The sequence below is a fragment of the Miniopterus schreibersii genome, assembly GCF_964146895.1.
Source record: "Miniopterus schreibersii genome assembly, chromosome: 14".
Taxonomy (NCBI): Eukaryota; Metazoa; Chordata; class Mammalia; order Chiroptera; family Miniopteridae; genus Miniopterus; species Miniopterus schreibersii.
In genome coordinates, this window is record NC_138114.1 from 31,610,693 (window position 1) to 31,631,629 (window position 20,937).

Consider the following 20,937-nt stretch of genomic DNA (forward strand, 5'->3'; position numbering starts at 1 on the left):
GAGAGTAGGACAGCTCTCAGCACAGCCACAGCCTAGCTCAGGATGCTTCTCTGCCTTCATGTGTCAAAGAGTCATTTGGGGGAAATTTTGAAAATAAAGGGCAGTCTGTGGGCTCTGTTGTCAGTTGGCTGTTTAGTGGTATCCACAAGGGAGGTGGCCTCCCAGACTCCAAGGGCTGACTGTCCCCTCCACTCCAGCTGATTATTGTCACAAGAGGATCTGAGGACTCTCTCACCAGATATTCTGGGTTGGTTTTTTTTCAAGAGAAGCCAAAATCTGGATTTTTATGTGCAACGTTCTGATGTTTAAAACACTCCGCAGGCAAAACAGAACATAGCAAGAGCCAAATGTAGCCCCACAAGGTCTCCCCATTCATGAACCTCCCTGGCTTTGAAAGGCTATAGTCCTAATATAGGACAACTAGTTATCTCAAGATTTGAAAGAAATGCAAGTACTTGACTTGTTGCAAACTATGCTTTTTCTAGATTTTAAGGATTTTGATTTGAGGTCAATCAAATGATTGTAATAAGGATGTGATTACACTTTAATTAGGTAAAAATTAAGATCAGGTCATGATTAGGATCAGGTTGCAGTTTGTCATAAACAATCAGGGACAATGCCTGTCTTGTCTTGCCTGTTCTGAACAGGTCTCTCCGGTGCTGGGAAAACCACCATCAGTTTTGCTCTGGAGGAATACCTCGTCTCCCACGCCATCCCTTGCTACTCCCTAGATGGGGACAATGTCCGTCATGGCCTTAACAAAAACCTTGGATTCTCTCCCGGAGACAGAGAAGAAAATATCCGCCGTATCGCCGAGGTGGCCAAGCTGTTTGCGGACGCCGGCCTGGTCTGCATCACCAGCTTCATTTCTCCTTTCGCGAAGGTAAACCGATTTGGCTCCGCACTGGGCTCCCTCCCCTGCCAGGACAGGTAGTGGGGGCGGTGCACAGAGGAACTGCACTTCCAGGTTCCCCCACTGTTCCTTCCTGTCCGCACTTGCTCCCTCCTTTCCTCTGTTTAAAGTGGGTCTGTAAAGAGTTCCTTCATTCCCAGGTGCCAGGGCGCCTGACCACATACGCCCTGCCATGTTCACAATCGCAAGGTACCCTTGGCCGGAGCTGAAAGGAAGAAAAAGTTAACGAAGACAAACCCTAAAGCTCTATGCTTTCATTTCTCCAAAATCGCCAAATGCTTAGCTCACTTACCGAAAATAGCAGCTCACTCCCCAAGCCTCAGGGTCTGTGTGTTTCACGCTGCAGTCACCAAGGGGGAGTGTCACTCTTCTGGTTTAAAAGAGAATTTCTGTGAGCTTCCAATAAGACGTTCTGTACTTGGAACATGTCCTTTGAGTGAAATGCTCCCGTGTCGCCAGCCTTGAACTTTAGCAGGGATTCTTTCCCAAGGTTTTCTCTGAAAGTCCTGGAGAGAGCTGTGTTTACCAGATGAAACTTCTGGACTTTCTCTGAAGCTGAAGCTCCCTCCCACCTCTGCAGAGCATAGAGCCCACTGTTTTCTTCAGGCTGGGGGACACCAGAGCACACGATGTTTTGTGATGAACAATTTCATGGGGAAACCTTTCCTTACTTTCCTAAGTGAAAAATTTCCCCCCCAGGATCGTGAGAATGCCCGCAAAATCCATGAATCGGCTGGACTGCCCTTCTTTGAAATATTTATAGATGCGCCTCTAAACATTTGCGAAAGCCGGGATGTAAAAGGCCTCTACAAACGAGCCCGAGCTGGGGAGATCAAAGGTAGGAGAACCAGCTCAGCGGCACCTTTGTTGCTTATGTCTGTCACCCATCCTTCCCGGTCAGTCCCTAGAAACCTGTTGGAAGTTTCAAAAGCTGTTTTCCAAACTTGCATGTAGCATACACAACCCATAATATCCCACCATTATATCTTCAAAATGTCCACAGGCATATTAAAATGTGGGTTCATGTTTTTCAAGAACTGTCGTCAGCGATGAGCAATGAAGTTCAGGGAACTAAAGTGGATGAGTCTGTGAGCGTGTGTGTGTGTGTGTGTGTGTGTGTGTGTGTGTGTGTGTGTGTGTGTGTGTGGGAGGAGTGTGTCTGAGTCTTCCGTCTTCTTGTCCTCTTTTTATATTCTAATCAGCTACAGGGGGCTTGGGCTTGGCTAGCCAGATTTTGTGGATGATTTGTGACTTTCTCTATTGAAAATACAGCTGTATGTTTTTTCATATACGGCTAGATGTCAAGGATGGCTGGTTGACCTCCGTTATAATCTGAGTTCTCAGTTTAACACATTATTGCAACATGCGTTATGACTTGATGAAAAAGGTGGCTCTGTTGGGGCGAATGTGATGTCCTCCCTTCTGCCTCACAGGATTCACAGGCATTGATTCTGATTATGAGAAGCCCGAAACGCCCGAGCTGGTGCTGAAAACCAACTTGTCCTCCGTGAGCGACTGTGTCCAGCAGGTGGTAGAACTTCTGCAAGAGCAGGTGGGTGGACTGGTTGTCGTTTCTTTTTATTTATTTTAATTTCATAAGATCATGAAAAATCATCTACGTATGGAAGCATTCTCTTTTTAGTTTTCATTCCAAGTTGTTCCCAATTCTGCTTCATTTCAGAACATTGTTCCCCATTCTGTAATCAAAGGCATCCATGAGCTCTTTGTGCCTGAAAACAAACTGAGCCAAGTCCGAGCTGAGGCTGAAGCTCTCCCTTCACTGTCAATCACCAAGGTAAGAGGGTGCAGACTGGCCAAGGGGAATTAGGTTTAATATCAGTCATTATAATCCATTTACAATTGCTCTTAATAATATGGGCAGAATGAATAAGGGAAATGCAATGTTCATAAAGGAAAACACTTCATTTTGTTAATTTGTAGAAAAAATTTGTATTCATTTCAGAGAGAGGAAGGGAGAAGGAGGGAGAGAGAAATATCTATGATGAGAGAGAATCATCAATCGGCTGCCTCCTGCACGCCCCCTACTGGGGATCAAGCCCACAACACAGGCATGTGCCCTGACTGGGAATCGAACCGTGACCTCCAGGTTCATGGGTCGCTGCTCAACCACCGAGCCACACCGGTGGGGCTGTCAATTTTTTTTTTTACCCTCTTCTCCAATCAAATCTGTCGCCAAGAGTTGACACAGGACAGCTGATCACTGCGAAGTAGAGAGGCAGACCAGGAAGGTAACTTCTGTATTTCCATAGGGCAGCTTCACTTGTCTTCATACCTTCGGTTATGCCAAAGTGCAGGCATTAGGCAATAATTGTTGGCAGCTGCTGGAAGATTGCTTGTTCAGAATACAAGTGCTTCTTGGGCAATCAAGAAAGAATTGGGAGAAAACAAAAAGCAACCTTGAACTAAAGTGATATGAATGCCCTGATCTTTTTCTACTCTGCAAATTCTCCTCTTTCCTCATCGGGGAGCATCCGGCCTGAGGAGAGGCGGAGAGGGAGGCTAGGCCTGAAACCACATGTGTGCTTGGACTACACATCGGCGGCGGCGTTGGTGAAATAGGCCCCCAAAGGGCAATGGGAAGAGGTGGAAGTTCCTGCATGAGCCCCTGGGCTGGAGCTTGAAGGGCTTTCAGGATCATGCTAAGAATTTTGGAATGTTATCTTAGAGTCAATGGTTTGCCCAATTCAGTCAACTAAATAGTGAGTTTGGTGAAAAAATATAGCCAAACCAGAATTTTTTTTTGGAGGGGGGGAAGAATGAACAGTGACTGTTCAACACAGTTGCATACCGTAAGGATAGATACAGCCTAAAGCGTTCAACTAAATCATCTCAATTTGAAATCTTTTCACCACACCCCGGTAGGAGGGTTCTAGACTCAAACTTATCTGGCCCCAGACCATGGGTTGGCGTAACATATGGGAACACTAAAGACATTAAAGGCTCTGCCTTCATCCTTCTGTCAACTGAATAAGAAAGGCCTGCCCTGGGCCAGATGGCTGAGCCCCAGAGCTTATGGAAGCGTTCACCTGCTTATCCTGTTTTGCAGCTGGATCTTCAGTGGGTCCAAGTTTTGAGTGAAGGCTGGGCCACTCCCCTCAAAGGTTTTATGCGCGAGAAGGAATACTTGCAGGTTTTGCACTTCGGCACCCTGCTGGATGGTATGGCTTTTTGTTTCTTACTCTTTATTATTATTATCATTACTATTAGTTGTTGTTCTTGTTGTTCTTTGGCCGATTCACTTAAATTCCCCAAATCATAATAGTTTCTGTTGTTTTTCTTCTTGATCAGTGTATTTAATACAACAGCTGAAGGACCGATATTAGGGGAAAGGGACTTGCTCTGGACTAAGAAATCCTAGCGTTCATGACCTACTGCTGCCACATACCCTTGTGACTTTGGAAAAGTAATTTAACTTGTTGAGACTTTAGGCATCCTCATTACCCTCCATTATATAAGAAAAGGTTGATTCACCAAATAGATTTCTAGATTCTGTACAATTCTGACCATTAATTTTGCTCACTTTCTCCCTTTTCTGTCAACTTTCCATCTCCAAGTGGTTCCTAGAGCTTTTTCAGAACTCGGTGCCAAGACTCTGAACTTCCCTTTCTTGCCACTCTTTATTATTAAAGAGAAAACTTTCTCAGACTCTTCACAGGAGCAAGGAAAGCTAACTCTTGGTTTGTAAATCTTTTCTGAAAATATTTAGATCACTTATGGTGCGTCTAGTCCTATGATGTATAAGCTTCCATCTTAAAGATCTTTCTGGTTATCCTCAAAGGATTATTGATTGTTCAAAACCAAGGAACTGAAGGCTTTCTTGCACACAGAGCCACGGGATGGTTACATCTATTTCACCTCCACCTGCCCTTTGTTGGCCCAGATATTCAGAAGGCAGCAGACAGTCAGAAGCATTGTTGCCAGATACTAGGACCATCTGGGCAACCAGGATGAAGTCAGCACACATTGTTGACCTACAGGGACCACTCATCCTCCAGGTTGCTCAGTCCAGCATCATTGCAGCAGTTGCTTTCCTTGATGGATGCTAAAGTGTGAATCAATATTCATGCTTATACATGAAATATACTAGGATGGCATCATTTACTAAACTCTAACAAGAGAGCACTGAGGCAGTTTTCTGGGCATAAGCTGATGGCTTGTACCGATCTGGTCAAGGTCGGAAGCATGTGTTATTCAGGAAACTTCCGGACTCTTCTATGATCATTTCCTTCCTCAAACTGCCCGAGCTAATCAAGAGGGACTTGTCTGTTTCGAGGCTCTGGAGAAAGGCTGATAAGTGGGAGGGGTGGTGGTAGAGTCACCCTGAATTTGTAATACTGAGTTTGGCTCAAATCTTTTAGGAAGAAAAATCAAATCAGATGTCATTTCTTGGGAAAGATGTTCATGTTCTAGGCTTGTGACTCTGCCTGGGGACTGGGGCGTAAAGCCAGAATCAGAGCTCAGAAAGGACTGGTCAACACGGGCCCTCTCCCCTCGTTCCTCTCATCAGCTATTCCATTATCAGTTGTGGCTGATAATGCCCCCAAACCCGAGACTTCATTTCTCAGATTAAATAACGTTCCAAAACACATGATTTACTATATCTTGCCTTAAAAATAATAATGCATATCTATACAACACTTCACTGTTTGCAAAGCATTTCTCAGGCATTATTTCATGTGGTCCTCACGAAAGCTCTGGAAGACAGGCAACTATTTTCATCCCACTTTACAGATGAGGAGACTGACCTCAGGTTAAGTAGTTGGCTGATGTTCATACCATTGGTAAGTGAGGGGCCCAAGACAAGAGACCAGAATCTCCTGGCTGCTGGCCCAGTGCTCTTTCCATACCCAGATGCTCTCCTGATGTCCTTCCCTATAGAAGTTAATAGCTCAGGATGTTTGTACAGCAAACATTTACAGGCTGACATTTACCTCAATGTCTTCATTTCAACACTTGCTGAGCACAGGCTACGTCGAGTAAATGTCACTGGACTCAGCAGCCACCCACGAACAAGAGGTTGACCGTGAGCATACAAACCTGAGCTGTGGCCAAAAGAAAAGTGAGCCACCTTGAAAGTGAGGACTTTATTACAGACTCAGCACTGTAACCTTTAACTAATATTTGTTCTTTAAAGAAAAATACCAGGGTGATGGGTGTGGTTGCAAAGGTCAGTGTTAATGGAAACCAGGGGTTCTTAACTTGGGGTCTAGGACTTCATGGTGTGGGGACAAAAGAGTCCTAAAGCAAGCAAAATTGTGTGTGTTTTAAGAAGGGGAGAAGTGGGAATTTTTTCCTGGCTTCCCAGATTTTGATGGATTCTGAAAGGAGTTTATGATCCAAAAAGATGAAGAACAGCTAATGCAGAAAGTCCATCTGGATAATTTAAGCCAAGTCTCCCTCCCTCTAACACCATTTCAGTTCCATTTATGGTGCTCTTCCCTTTGCACAGCACTCTGCCTTTCTTTTTCTCATTTGGTTCTTACTGCCATGAGGCGAGGCGGGTGAAGCACTCCTTAGTGCTCTCACTTCCCATGTAATCCAGGTGCCTATCCCTCCCCTCCCCCAAGCCCACCCATCTGGGGATACAGATGAGGTCACTTTCTCGTTAATACTTGAATCCCACTAGTTCCCAACCCTTACCTGCTCATAGAGAAATCCCAGTTCTTTCCAAAGCCTACCCTCAAGTGTTTGTGGGAATTCTCAAGGGTGTTTCCGGTGCTCCAGAGTCAGGCCTACAGCCATAAGCCACTTGCATGTGCATCTGTGCCTCTCTGCGCCCACAAAGGTGCAGATTCTGCCCAGTCACTGCAGCCAATGCTGTCCTTGTGCCCAGAGGGCTGCCACAGTTCACGTACTCTTTCCCAGGTGGGAAGGAGAATGTTCCCTTTCTCTGTGTTCACCTCAGTTGAGGATGCTCTAGTAGGTTGCTTGAGTCCCACAGGGTTAGAGAATCGAGTGAAACAACTCTGGTGATAGGTACACATTCTCCTGCGGCTGCCAGTGAGGTTCTGTTGGGGCGGGGGAGTGGGTAAGACCACAATCCTTACCCCTTCCAACCTGTAGGGCCTGTTTCTGGGACTCTCTGCAAGACTTTTTTGCCCTGTGGGAATTCTCCGCTGGCTCCACCATCTACCTCTGCAGCCCAAGTCCGCTGGGCATGCCTGTGTAACTCCGGGTGTAGTCAGGGTTCAAAATGCCTCACGCTCTTCAGGAGCTTCCTCAACGCCTATGGAAATCAATTAATAAAAATTGATACCAGGGATATAATATGCTGCCCACTTGTACTAAAGTAGAGATAGACTATTATAGTGGGTAAGAGTGTGAGCTGTGGAGCCAAACTGGGTTCATATGCCAGTGATTTGCTTTAAACCTGGGCAAGTTACTTAAACCCCCTAGGCCTCAGCTTCCTCATCTGTAAAACGGATATTAATAACAGTACCTACCTCACTGGGATGTTGAAAGGTTAAAGGAATGTCTGGTCTAATAGTGAATGTTTTTATATATTAACAAACCCCCCTAGCATGCAAGTAAAGGAACTTGAACTCTTAAAGAGACCAAGGCTTATCTCTAGGCACATCAATTTGGAAGTAGCACAAAAAAAGTTCATCAGCTATCCAGCAGACATTGACTGAGTGCTCTCACATGCCAGGGTTTGCTCTGGCTGCTGGAGACAGAGTGCTAATGAAGATAGGTGTGAGCTTGCCTGGACAGTACAATTCATTGTCTGAACCTGGTCCAGTAGGTCCTTCCCACCGCATGAGTGGTTGTCAAACATTTTTTTTAAAGCCAGAGAACTGTATTTCAGTGAAATCTGAGGCAGTCTATACAAGAGACGAAATTAGAGCTGCTCCTGTGGGAGGGGTAGACTCAGCCACCCTTCCACCTGGACGGCATCCCTGGGGGCGTCTGCGGGAAGCCAGTTGAAACCCTGCCCTGCACCATATGGTGACAGTCTCATGGCAGAGCCTGCCTTAATGGCTTCTGGACTGAGTAGGCAGAATTAAATTCCAAAAAGTGGTTATTTATATGTTAGAAGGTTGGGCAAGATATCATTCATATGGATATCGTTTAATTTTAACCAATTCAAGAAAGTTTGAATCACCACCGTCAAAAACTTGAAATAATTTCTATAGACAAAGAATTTCAAATTTCTTAATTGCCTATAGTTTATAGGCAATATTTCTTTTATTCTGACCTTATCTCTTAAAAATATTTTGTTGGTTTTAATTTTCTCAAAGGGTCACATTTTCCCCTAAATTAAAAAAAGATTAGCTCAGTCTAATATGAGTTACTCCCTATAGTACTCAGAGATCTACTTTCATGTCAATGTATTATGTCATTTTATTTTTCACTGGATATATAGTTTTGGGGTTGTCACAGAGCCTCCAATCATAAATGTCACATCCAAATTTATAAATGGCACTACAAGTTTGTGTTCTTGTCTGGTGGCCCCAGGTAGGGTCAAATCATAGCAGCCTTGTGAGACTTGATCATTTAAAAGTTAGTCTTCCGTGGCTCTGAGTTCCCAAGGCAGGGCTTGAGGGCTTTCCTTCTATACTGTCAGCATTTATTCAGCACTTAATGTGGTCTGACCGTGGCCTTTAACATAGGACATCACACTTAATCTAGATAACACCACTGTGAAGATGTGCATATGAGGAAATAAATATTGGAAAAATTAATTCAACCGAAGTCTCAATTCAAATCTGGGTTATCCTGGCCCTAGCATTTGTGCTTGTTCTACAGAGCATATTTTCACGTCCTCTAAACATCTACGATTCTAGGATGTTCTAGAGCAGTTTACTTCTGTACCTGCTTCCAAAGCCCAGTCTGGAACCGTATGTAGTAGTTATACCATCACATATTTGCAAGAGATAGCTTCTTTCTGAAGTTGGAGGAGCCATTGACATATGTTAAAATTACTTTTAAAACAGATAATCATCTGAAATAATGCTTTTGGATTGTATTGAATAATATCCAGTACAAATCTGTTTTCACCAGGTTTTTGCTATCACATATTCTCTATTTTCTAAAAGTAGGAGTAGCAAAATATATTTGTATGTTGTGTGTGTGAAGTTTTATAATAGGAATTTGTTCCTCAGTATAAAATTATTGCTTTAAGATGACTTTGGTGGAGAGCTGAAAACATTTTCTTTAATTGTGTTTGCATTTTTCTAGGCATGGCCCTTTCTGGTATGTACTTTAACTTTCCAAGTAGTTAAATTATTATTTGTAGATACATTATAATGATTAGAAATGGTTGAGAACCTAACTGAAAAAATTAAAATGAACCAGTTGGAATTGCTAACAGTTCATGATCCAACCAGTTATAATAGCATAATATGCAACATCCTTCTGTTGACTGGAGTTTAAATAACAGGAAATTTCTGGATCAGATGCAGCTGTTGTTTATAATGTTGTATTTGGCTGACAAAAGTAAACGCATTTCTAAATTGCTGCACATTTTGTTCCTGAGCTTTTAAAAGTTTGTGATCCTTTCCACTAGTTACTTTTATTGAATGTTGGTCCTCATGTAGTTTCACAAATCTGAAAATTTTTCTATTGCATTTATAAAACGTTTTTAATTGCTGAAGGATAAATCAATTTTAGATGCAATTTAAAGTGGGTGCACCTGGTTGGATTGTGAGTGATCATACCTCATTTGTTTGTGATGTGTGATTATGCATGAGTTTAATGGTGAGCTATGATGATTGGCGGTTACAGACCTGGGAATAAACACGTGCCTGTTATGACTATAAAACTCTGCACTGTACCAGAATGAAAAGGTAAAATTATGATATGGAAAAAGGCTGAAAGCCTGAGTCAATGTTTGAAGCTATGAAGAATATTTCAGCACAGAGTGTAATTGTTGAATAAATTTTTGTATTAGATAAGTGAATAGAGCCCAGCTGGTGTGACTCAGTGGTTGAGCGTCGACCTATGATCCAGGAGATCCTGATTCGATTCCTGGTCAGGGCACATGCCCCGGTTGCGGGCTCAATCCCCAGAGAGGGGTGTGCAGGAGGCAGCTCATCAATGACTCATCATTGATGTTTCTATCTCTCTCTCCCTCTCCCTCCCTCTCTCTGAAATCAATAAAAACATTAAATCTGCTTATACCTGTGTGGAGTTGTAGCTACAGGTATATGAGATCAGTTAACATTACTTGGTGCAACTTCTTTCCATGACATCCCACAGATCAGCCTCTCATCTTTACACTCTTGTCAGCAAGGGCTGATTCCTCGGTCTGGATTTTCACTCAAGGCTGAAATAAAGGTGGGTCGGAGGCTACACTGGGCAGGAACCTAGTCGATCGAAGGAGGCGATTGCAACAGGAAAGTGGAGTATTCCTTGGATTTCAACCTAGAATAATTGAGGAAAGACACCACTATAAGCACGTTGCAACCAGAGCTAGGCTTCCTCCAGCATCCTGCCCATCTTTTGCTTTGCATTTTGTTTTACATTATTTTGGTCGAGTCACTCTTTAAGCAGCGTGGTCAGTGATGCACGATCCACAGAAAGCGTATCTAACTAGATCATCACTATCCTTGAAAGTGTTATTGTTAACCTCTCTCGTTTTCTCAATTAGACTATGCAATGGTTTTAATTATCTTTCACCGTAAACCTCCGCTGATACAGTGCTTTACAACATGCCTCCTCCCAGCAACCCGGGGAAATACATAATTATTTATTGTCCCACTTTTCAAGTGAGGAAATTGAGCACAGAAGGTGAATGACACAGGTGGTAAATGGGAGAACGCCTGACTGAATTTAGTGTTTTCTGTGCAGGGCTTGGCCTACTTTTATTGCCTCTCAACTTTGAAACAGAGGAGTTATTTGAATGACAAAACCCATTACTTTCTCTGCACAGTATCTTCCTTTGGGTTTATAAGGGTTCGCAGAGCAGGTTACAGGATTTTATGATAGGGTCTCTTTTTTGCTGGCAGTTGCTGTCTATAACCTGTGACATTCTTTACATCCTAGTAACTACTGGAGAGAATTTAATAGGTGTAAATTGAGCTGCCTGGAGACTTTGGTTTCATAGCTACTAGAGAGAGTGTTTGCTCCCCTCCCCCCCCAAAAAAACCCAGAACTCAGATCTCAGATCTTTAACTCTATTGGAGGCATTCTAAATGTTGAATTTGGAAAGTTAGGTTTAAAAGGTTTCATTAATCTATGGTACATTTCCTCAAATCCATAAGTAACTGCATTTGTTTTCTCTGGAGTTCAGTGTTTATCTACCTTCCTTTCATTTCCTTCTGAGTCTTGAACTTTGGAACTCCCCACAGCTCTCCCTAATGTTCTTTCGCGCCTCCATTCTCTTACCTATAAGGTCAAAGGAGAGACTCACACGTTTGTTAGAATGTTAGGGCACCATTACAAAAGGAGCAAAACAGTTGTGTAATTTCTTTTACATTAATTATCTGACTTCATTAAAACAGATATTTCCAGGGTCCCAAATTGTATCCTTTTAAGCTCCAAACTGAAAAACAACTACACTTTTTAACTGTTTTATCTAGAAACGTTAAAAAAAAATGTTCTTCTGAAAAAACAAACAACTTCTTCACATAAAAAAAAAAAGAACGTGGCCCTCGCCGGTGAGGCTCAGTTGGTTGCGGGGCATCTGATGCACCGAGAGGTCGCTGGTTTGATTCCCAGTCGGAGCACCTGCCTGGGGTTGTGGGCTCGATCCCCAGTAGGGGCATGAAGGAGGCAGCCGTTTCTCTCTCATCGATGTTTCTGTCTCTCTCTCCCTCTCCTTCCCTCTCTAAGAAAATCAGTAAAAAATAAAAATTAAATTAAAAGAATGTATTAAACATAAGGAAACTTAAAAATGACTCCACCATCATTATGCCAGTTACTAAGCTGAGCTCTAATGTAATGGTGCCCTGGGACTTGAGAGACCAGTAGGATTGTTGGCCTCACATTAAAGGACCCCCATGACTCTGTATTTTTACTTTCTCTATTAATGCCGTTTTTCCAGAGAAACAGGAGAGAGAAAGAGAGAGAGATTTATTTTGAGGAATCAATTTAGTCAATTGTGGAGGCTTGGCAAGTCCAAAATATTCAGGGTAGGCTGGCAGGCAGTAGACCCAGTGAAGAGTTACAGTTCAAGTCTAAAGGCACTGTGATTTTATTATAGAATTATACACCTGAAACCTATATAATTTTATTAGCCTATGTCACCCCAATAAATTCAATTAAAAAAATAAAGGCAGTGTGTTGGCAGAATTTCCTCTTCTTCCTAGGAGGTCAGACTTTCTATTAAAGCCTTCAACTGATTGGACGAGGCCCACTACATTATGGAGGGTAATCTGCTCCACTCAAACTGACTTAAATGTTAATCTCATCTAAAAATACCTTTAGAGAAATGTTTGAAATGTAGAATAACAAATATCTGGGCACTGTGGCCTAGCCAAGTTGACACATAAAATTAACCACCACCATTTCTATCTCTGTTTTTGTTTTGTTTTGTTTTTTAAATATATCTTTATTGATTTTAGGGAGAGGAAAAGAGAGGGAGAGAGAGAGATAGAGATAGAAACATCAATGATGAGAGAGTCATTGATCGAGTCTGCAACCCGGGTATGTGCCCTGACCAGGAATCGAACCCCAATTCCCTTTATTTTGTGTAACTGGGGTTTTAAAGACTTTAAACTTCCTAGTGTGTTGAGGTCATATACTATAGAGAAACTGGTGCACCTAACACAACCATGTTGGATTTAGGTCTTAGTGACTATTGCAGGAAATGTTTGGAAGGGACATTGTGCCCATCTGAGCCATCCTTACAAGACGGCACCCTGTATCCCATGTTCACGCACCCTATGGCTCTTTCCTCAGATGGAGTGATCAACCTGAGCATTCCCATTGTGCTTCCTGTCTCTGCGGACGATAAGGTGCGGCTGGAAGGGTGCAGCGAGTTTGTCCTGACACACGGTGGAAGGAAAGTGGCTATCTTACAAGACCCTGAATTTTATGAACATAGAAAAGAGGAGCGTTGCTCCCGTGTGTGGGGGACAACGTGTGCAAAACATCCCCATATCAAAGTAAGTTGCCAAGCCTTTGGAAAGGTTTGCCTGATCTCTTTCAACTTAGGACAAAAATAGTTCTTTTTAAGTCCTTAGAAAAACTGTGGTTAGGTGGAAGAATGCATTTCCAAGGGAAGTTTTGCAGGCTTTGCCTTAGAGATCTTTTTAGAGAGGGTCAAAGAAATGTCTTTATTTTGAGGGCTGGTCTAAATGATCTCTTGTATCCTTGGCTCCTATGATGTCTGGGTCCCTCAGCTAAATGGGAAACAACGGGGCAGGTTAGATAATTTAGTCTAACATCCTCTAGCTCTGCACAGAACCACAGCCAGACCTTGCAGACCTGTCCATCTTGAAAATTCACAAGGAAAGTCAATTTCTTCATATAGAATGGGTCCAACCAACAGCTGGAAAGAGACTCAGAGTTCATGTTCTGTGGCCACGGCGGGGTCAGTGACATCCTTTCAGTAAACAAAAATCAGGGCAGATATTGGCAGAGTTTCTGGAGGGAGGGAACCTCATTTTCATCAGTGGATGTTTTTTAGATAGAAAAATGTATTCATCTGATTAGGATCATTTCAAGTCTCTCTTGCCTAAAAGCAAAACAGACTTAAACCTCCTCAGATTCCCTCACAACTTCTGTTTGATGGGGTGGGAGTGAAGGGTATTATGGAATTGCTGGAGGTGGTTCATTCTCCATAAAGAAAACTATGGGAAATTGAATGCAAAAACCATTCCTCATCCAAGATTAAAGCATTAGAGTTGACATTTTAAAAGACATATACTGCTAATTTGACTTGTCAAATTCCCTAGCTGGGGTAACTAATTTTCAGAAAGTTCACAGGAATAGAGAGCAATCTGAGGCCCCAGGAGACTCTTAAAAGCACATCTTCTCTCTGGGCCTCAGTTTCTCCATTTATAAAAGGAGTCCAGACTCAAAATAACCCTAAGACCTCTTTCAGTCCTGAGACCCTGCAAAATGGATGTTAAAATAAACCTGTTCTAATCTGTTAGGCAAACTTATGTTTTATTTTATTTTATTTTCCCTCAGTTGTGAAATGTTACAAGATAGGAAGGGCTTTTTCAAGGCCGCTGGCGGCAGCCTCTGATACAAAAGGTCGGTTGGCCGCAAAGCAGCTTTTCGTTTGTTGGACCCAGCTCTCCACCCTGCAGATAAACATTTGTATTCTTTTTTCTTTCTTTTTTAAGTAGTTGTATTGGCTTTTACTCTTTTTTTTAAAAAAAAATGTTTTTTATTGATTTGAGACAGAGAGGAAGGGAGCAGGAGAGAGAAACATCGATGTGAAAGAGAGACATCAATTGGTTGCCTCCTGCATGCACCCTGACCGGGAGTCCAACCCAAAACCTGAGCATGTGCCCTGACCAGGAATCCTTTCGGTGCACAGGGCAATGCTCAACCAACTGAGCCACACTGAGCCACACCAGCCGGTGCAAGCGTCTTTAATCTTAACGCACATCCAGCTCAAAGCCATCTGAACAGTTTCTCTCCCAGAGACTGGCAGACTGTCCTGAAAATTGCTAGACATCGACTGAGAGCTCTTTAAGGAATTGTGTTCTGGGCCTTAATTATGCCTGTTTTATTCCTTTCCTGATAGTAATCATATAGGTTTGTGATCTCATCTTCACTCAGTGTCCTAAGGAATAGTTGCCTGTCATCATGCCAGCTCAGATATTTCCACCCTTTGGGCCTGACACCCACATCCACATGATTAGCACTAAAAGGGGAACCCCCCCCACAAAAAACTCACAAACACACACACCAACCAACCAAACAAACAAACGAACAAAACCTAAGGAAGCTCCTAATCAATTATTTCTTTTCATCTTGTCTTGCAACACGTGTTGGCAGTTGGAGCTCAGAATTTCTTAGAAGCCAGGGAGAGTGTTGATGTGACTGTGGCCTTGACAGTACAGTCAGTGACCCTGTACCATTAGGTTATTAGAGGGACTCTGTAAACATTCCCAGTGAGCTAGCTAATGGTGAGAAATGGGCCATGGATAACCAGAGAGAGAAAGCCACTCACTCGCCCTGTATACACTATGCTTGGAGTGCTGAAGGTATATTACCATAGATTTCATTGGGAAAGAAACTCTTTGCATTGGTTTTTTTTTTTTTAGCACCTTGAAATTCATACTAATACTTAAACATGTTAAAAAAAAACACAAAAAAAAAAACCTCACACCCTCCAAAAATAATTTCTTCCAAAAGTAATCTTAGGCCTTCTTGTATTTCTGTGTGACACTGGAGTGATATATGCATGGAAAATGGTCAGCGTCACCAAGGAAATGCTCTGCCCCTATCACATTGCTCCTCATTGAAGTCATGTTGACCTTTCATTCAAGTCATTCCAACCCTCTCTCCCGAGTCACTAACATGGCACCATGTGACATGATGTCAGATGAAATCATGAGGAGGAGCAGGTGAACGTATAGAAACAATGCTTGGAGGAGCCCTGTTGCCTTTCATCCATGTCTCTGAAAGCTTTTCCAAACAGTAATTATTTCTCACAACGTTCTTGTGAAGTAGCCGAGAATCATTACTCCCATTTTACAGATGTGGAAACCAAGAGAACAGAGTAGGACTTCCCTTTAGCTCTGCAGTGAAGACCGTGTGGTCAATTCGAGCAACAGAATCCCCTGGGGAGCTTTAAAAATCACCCCTGACTGGATGCCACCCTTACGGATTTTAATTGCCTTGGGGTCAGTTCTGGGTGTTGGGACTTCAAAGTTCCCTGTGATTTTACTGCACCCTGAAGGTCGAGACCCACTGCATTAGATGTCTGGGAATTCTCTGTATGGCACACAGGGCTTCACACTGGGCCTCACCACCACCCCGCACGCCCTCTCCTCGGTCACCCCATCCTCTCCCTCGCTCTCGCACACGCTGGCCCTCGCCCTCGCCTCCTCGCCTCGCCTCTTATTCCTTTCCCCTTAGGAGGTTGGCCGTCCTCCCATGACCCCTGACCCTCACCGGGCGCCCCCTCGTTGCCCCCCCAGACTGCTTTGCCCGTGTGCTGGCCACACCTGGCCCACGGCATCGTTACCCCTTTACTCTTCTGTCGGTCCACAGGCGGCCACGCCATGACATCAAGGACCACATCTTTTTTATTTTGTTTTATTTTTGTTTAAAATATTACAGATGGCCCTTTTCCTCCCCACTGACCCGTTGCACCCCGCCGCCCGTGTCCCCGGGCTGTGCAGGGAAGGCCCGCATCCCGCGTCCTGCTCACCGTCAGGTCCCTGGAGCCAGCCCAGGGCCTGGCGCTGCCTGGCCGGGGCGTGAGCGGCGGTGCCTCTGAAGGCGACGCTGGGACAGTGGCATGGAGACCCTGGCGAGGGGCAGAGGGCACAGTGGAAGGGAGCCTGGTTTCGGGGAGTCGTAGGGTTGGGTCCCAGCTGACAGCCCTCTGCGCCTGAACTCTGCCGCGTCCCCCTGTGCCTTCTCGCCCGAAACCAGGGCGCCGAGCCCACCTGACTTACAGGCTCCGTGAGCTCCAGAACTCCGTGACTCCGGCCATGTCACAGAAGGGAATAGTATCTGCCACCTGTGTCACATGTCAGTTTCCCTTCTTCTCGATTCTACTCTCCGAGCCCCTTCATCATGATCTTATTTTCCCGAAAGCACCATTGCACCCCCCCTTCTGCCTCCTTTCTCTCCTCTCCTCGCTCCTCTTCATTCTGACCCCTGCACCTTCCTGTCCCCTGCTGCCCCCTCCTCCGGGTCCCGTTCCCCCTCCCTCTCCGGGTTGTTTCTTCCAGGTCTTCCTCTGCAGCGGATGGACCTGCACAACCTTCGCCCTAGCGTTGGGGGTCACCCTCCCCTTTCCGCGATTCCAAGCCCAATTCCCCTTTCACTGCCTCACCGGCCCCCTTAAAGCCTGTTCCTCTTTTCTCCCCGTGTGTGTGGCTCCTCGCCTGTCTTTGGTAGGAGGTGGGGGCTTCTAGGAAATGAGGCAGAGCCACAGTTTCGGATCACCTTGGGGAGAGAAATGCCCTTTGTCCCGCTCTATCCCAGCAAAACCAAAAACATAGTTCCTGCGTTCCTCTTCAGACAGGCACTTTTTAGGCTAGGTAGTGAATGAAATTGGTTCAAGGTTGCCCTACAGATAGAACCAGGATAGGGTGGACCCCTAATGTCCAGAATGAGTTACTACACTCGCAGGGATTTAGGGTCTTCAATCTTTCAAAAGTTTATCTATAGTCTAACTTAAGCAATGAGGAGAGAGAAAATGATGGGGTACAGGTATTTGAAAATATTCTTGTGATTTTTCTGAGCACGGAGTTTAGGGACCATGAAAACAGAACCAAATCCCTTGCACAATCACCCCCTCTCTACCCAGAGCTTCTCCGCCACAGCACTTGATATTCGGGCTACATATTGTGTGTTGAGGGGCTGTCCTGTGCAGTGTGGGATGTTGAGTAGCACCCTGGCCTCTACACACGAGATGCCAATAGAACACCTTCCCCACCCTAGTCGTGACAATCAAAATTGCCTTCAGATATTGTCAAATGCCACCAGGAGAGGCAAAATCACCCACTGCTGAGAACCATGGCTCTGTTCTAACCCCTGACCCTTCCCCCGTGGAATGGAAGTCATTGTAAACCCAGAATCTGGCCGTGACAGGGAGTGAGCCAGAGGTGCACCGTCCCCACCTTGGTGTCTTCTGACCAGGTATTTGTAATCAGTCAGCTCTCTCCGCCCTTCCCTTGCCCCCCTCTCCTCTGCTGGCATTTCAGATGGCCACGTTGACCTTGAGCAGTGCAAAAGGCAGTTAGGAATTTGATCAGAGGAAGGGTCGTGAGACCGTTATGTGACTGAGGAATAACATTTCTATGTCTGTCTCAGTGCTTGAGGACAGACACTCACTCTAAGTTGTCATTGGTTGTACTGCAAATACTTAAATTTATAGAAAAAACTAAGGTTGTTATGTTTTTCTTCTTTGTGAGTTTATTGAGGTATAATCGACATATGACATTGTGTAAAAACATGCTCAGGTGCCACAAAGTAGGTGGCGATGCCTCAGCCGTGCGTGTCGTCAGACTTGAGGGCTTTGTCCATCCTTGTTGAGGGGAGTGCTAACCTTCTCTCCTTTCATCCAGCACTGTCATGGTTTTCTTTTCAGTACTTTCACCATTCCTCACACCACTCTCACACCTAACGTTTGTGGGTCCCACAGTAGAAATACTAATGGAAGCCCACATACCATCTTTAAAAGTTACATATTCAACTAATAAATTTAAATAGAATATTTTCTTTCTACTTTGACAGCTATGCTCTGATAACAATGTGGAAGGCTGGGTTCAAATTCAGGCACCTTGGTTCTGCACCAGAATATGGTCATGTGGAGAGTGGGCTCCTGGCCTGCAGCCGACCCATCCATCTCTTTCTGTGCTTGCCCCTGTCCCATGTCCTAATGCCCCTCTGGGTCTATTTCATTTCTCAGTTTTAACTTCTAACATGGGAAATAATTATCAATATAACCCACATAAACAAAAGCCCTTGGGGGTTCCCAGTAATTTTTCGGAGTATAAAGGGGTTGAGAGACCAAAAGGCTTGATAAACACCATGCTAGAAATGCTGGAGCACTCAAGGCAGTTCAACAGCAACCCAAGACGGGTCCAAAAGGAAAAATTTTTTCAGATAAATAGAAATCAATACTCATTACTAATGCTAATAATTGTCTTTCTAGATGGTGATGGAAAGTGGGGACTGGCTGGTTGGCGGAGACCTCCAGGTGCTGGAGAGAGTAAAGTGGAACGATGGGCTGGACCAGTACCGCCTGACACCTCTGGAGCTCAAACAGAAATGTAAAGAGATGAATGCTGGTAGGTCGGCTGTTTCTGATGCATTTGTTACTCCTTACCACCCTCTGATTACAGAATTAAGGATGTCAGGAACAGCATGTTTATAGTTTTAAAAAGCTGGAAACATCTTCTATTGATATGTCTACTGATACAGAAAGTTTATAAAGTTGAAATACATCCATACACTGGAACACTTACTATCCAGCAGTTAAAAATATGCACTGACACAGAAAGATACCCACAGTATATTTATTAAGTGAAAAAGCAACTTGCAGAATCAGATAACATAACTTTGAAAAACAAAATAAAATATAATAATTGTTTTTAAAACCCAAAGCTATTTCGGTGTCTGGAAGCAGCAGTCTCTGGCAGCTGTGCACCCACCAGGCTGCCTGCTGGCGACAGCAGCTGCCTCTTGGCGGTGGAGTTGGACCAAGGGGAGGAGATTTTCACTTCACATATTTTGAAAAAGAGAGATAAGATGAGGGGTAATTTTTATATTCTATTTAGGACTTTTCTGTATTTCCCAGGTTTTCCACAATGGTTAAATATTATGTCATAACGAGAAAGAAAAATTAAGGCTCTCAGGTGTCCCTCACTCAGTGGAGTTAGTTTTGAAGATTTCCTTAAAGAGAAGGTGAACTATTTTATATCATTAGATTGTTGAGACCTTGCAGGGGCCCCATTATTATTCACCCCCTGGGGAAGGGAGACTGGAGCAGGGAATGAGAGGCCTGATGAATGCAGATGGGCACCTGTCTGAGCCTGGGTTTGCCGCAAAGGTCCTGGCAAGAAATGCTTTCATTTCTGCATGGGGCTCTCCCTGGGCTTCCCGCCTCTGCGTCCTGTCCCTGCAAAAGCAGCCTGACATTGGATGGTCCCTTTGGAACAACGCCCCTAGAGACCCATGTGGATTCTCCAGCTAATTATAGAAAACAAGTGGATGTAATGAATGCACTGAACAGGACCATGGCTGTGCCTTCCCTCTGTGTTCCCGCAGACAAGCCACACTGTGCTTTTCTTTGACCTTGGCCTTTGTTTTCCCGCCCAGACGCGGTGTTCGCCTTCCAGCTGCGCAACCCTGTGCACAACGGGCACGCTCTGCTGATGCAGGACACGCGCCGGCGGCTCCTGCAGAGGGGCTACAAGCACCCGGTGCTGCTGCTCCACCCCCTGGGCGGCTGGACCAAGGACGACGACGTGCCCCTGGACTGGCGGATGAAGCAGCACGCGGCGGTGCTGGAGGAGGGGGTGCTGGACCCCAAGTCAACCATCGTGGCTATCTTCCCCTCTCCCATGTTGTACGCGGGCCCCACAGAGGTGAGCGGGCCTCGGAAGCCAGGCTCACCCTTGACTTAGAACAGATGGGTCTCTGGGCTCCTTCTGCGCCACGAGCAGGTTCTGAACTCTCCTGGTCTTTCTTCTCTATCCAACTTAATGATGCTCCCATGCAGCGCTTATAAAAGTGCTAGAAACATCAGCTCAAACCGGGTATACGCCGTGGCCTTTGAGAATATGGAAGTGAGTGCATAAGCCAGGTGGGTAATGCAACGCCCCTGGGTCACAGGGCAAGTTGTGTCCCACCTGGTATTCAGTTTCCAAAGCTGCTCTTAAGTCATTGTCCCTGCCCCGAGCTACGTTAGAGGCTCATGGGAGAGCACGCCTTTAAAAGCTTAATGTCTCCCTCTCATCACACAGCGAGCCTGTGGGAGACCTTTGTCCCGCTTGCACCCCCAGTGTAGTGGATTTGAACAAGTTTGCAGGAAGTATGATGAATTGAAAGGGTCTCAACCCTTTGAAATGCCCCAAACTGAGTTTAACAAGTTAATCCTCTTCGACCAGATCAAAGTTCCAGGCTCCTAGCTCTCCTGTCCACCCTCTATATTTCTATCTGAGCTTTAAAGAGGACAATTCATTTTGAAATCCCATTGCTGTGTTGAACTAGAGTCAGTGTCTGCATACAAAAGGTAATTCGCTCATTCTTGGCAGTCAGATAAGAGATTCTGGAGTTTGTAATTTCCTTTAGACTGTGATTTATTCTGAAGAGAGAGGAACTGGGAGGTAAAATTCACACAGTTCTGTAAAACGGTGAGATCTGAGTGTTCCTGGTCTGCTCGCCTGTTTGGAGAGATTAGGAAATGCAACCTTAGG

General features: G+C 44.7%; 1 protein-coding gene across 4 annotated transcripts in view; it reads left to right on the top strand.

Annotated features, from left to right (window-relative positions):
- The window catches only part of PAPSS2 (3'-phosphoadenosine 5'-phosphosulfate synthase 2), a 61,757-nt gene that overhangs the window by 37,689 nt on the left and 3,131 nt on the right, over positions 1-20,937 (top strand). For 2 of the 4 annotated variants that reach the window (XM_081157989.1, XM_081157988.1), the window contains exons 3-10: positions 648-883; positions 1,613-1,751; positions 2,347-2,465; positions 2,595-2,708; positions 3,981-4,092; positions 12,776-12,981; positions 18,672-18,807; positions 19,838-20,106. In XM_081157989.1, the coding sequence (XP_081014115.1) occupies positions 648-883; positions 1,613-1,751; positions 2,347-2,465; positions 2,595-2,708; positions 3,981-4,092; positions 12,776-12,981; positions 18,672-18,807; positions 19,838-20,106 (1,331 nt within the window). Of the gene's footprint in view, positions 1-647; positions 884-1,612; positions 1,752-2,346; positions 2,466-2,594; positions 2,709-3,980; positions 4,105-12,775; positions 12,982-18,671; positions 18,808-19,837; positions 20,107-20,937 lie in introns of all 4 variants that reach the window. The other 2 variants (XM_081157990.1, XM_081157987.1) reach the window with 1 other exon arrangement.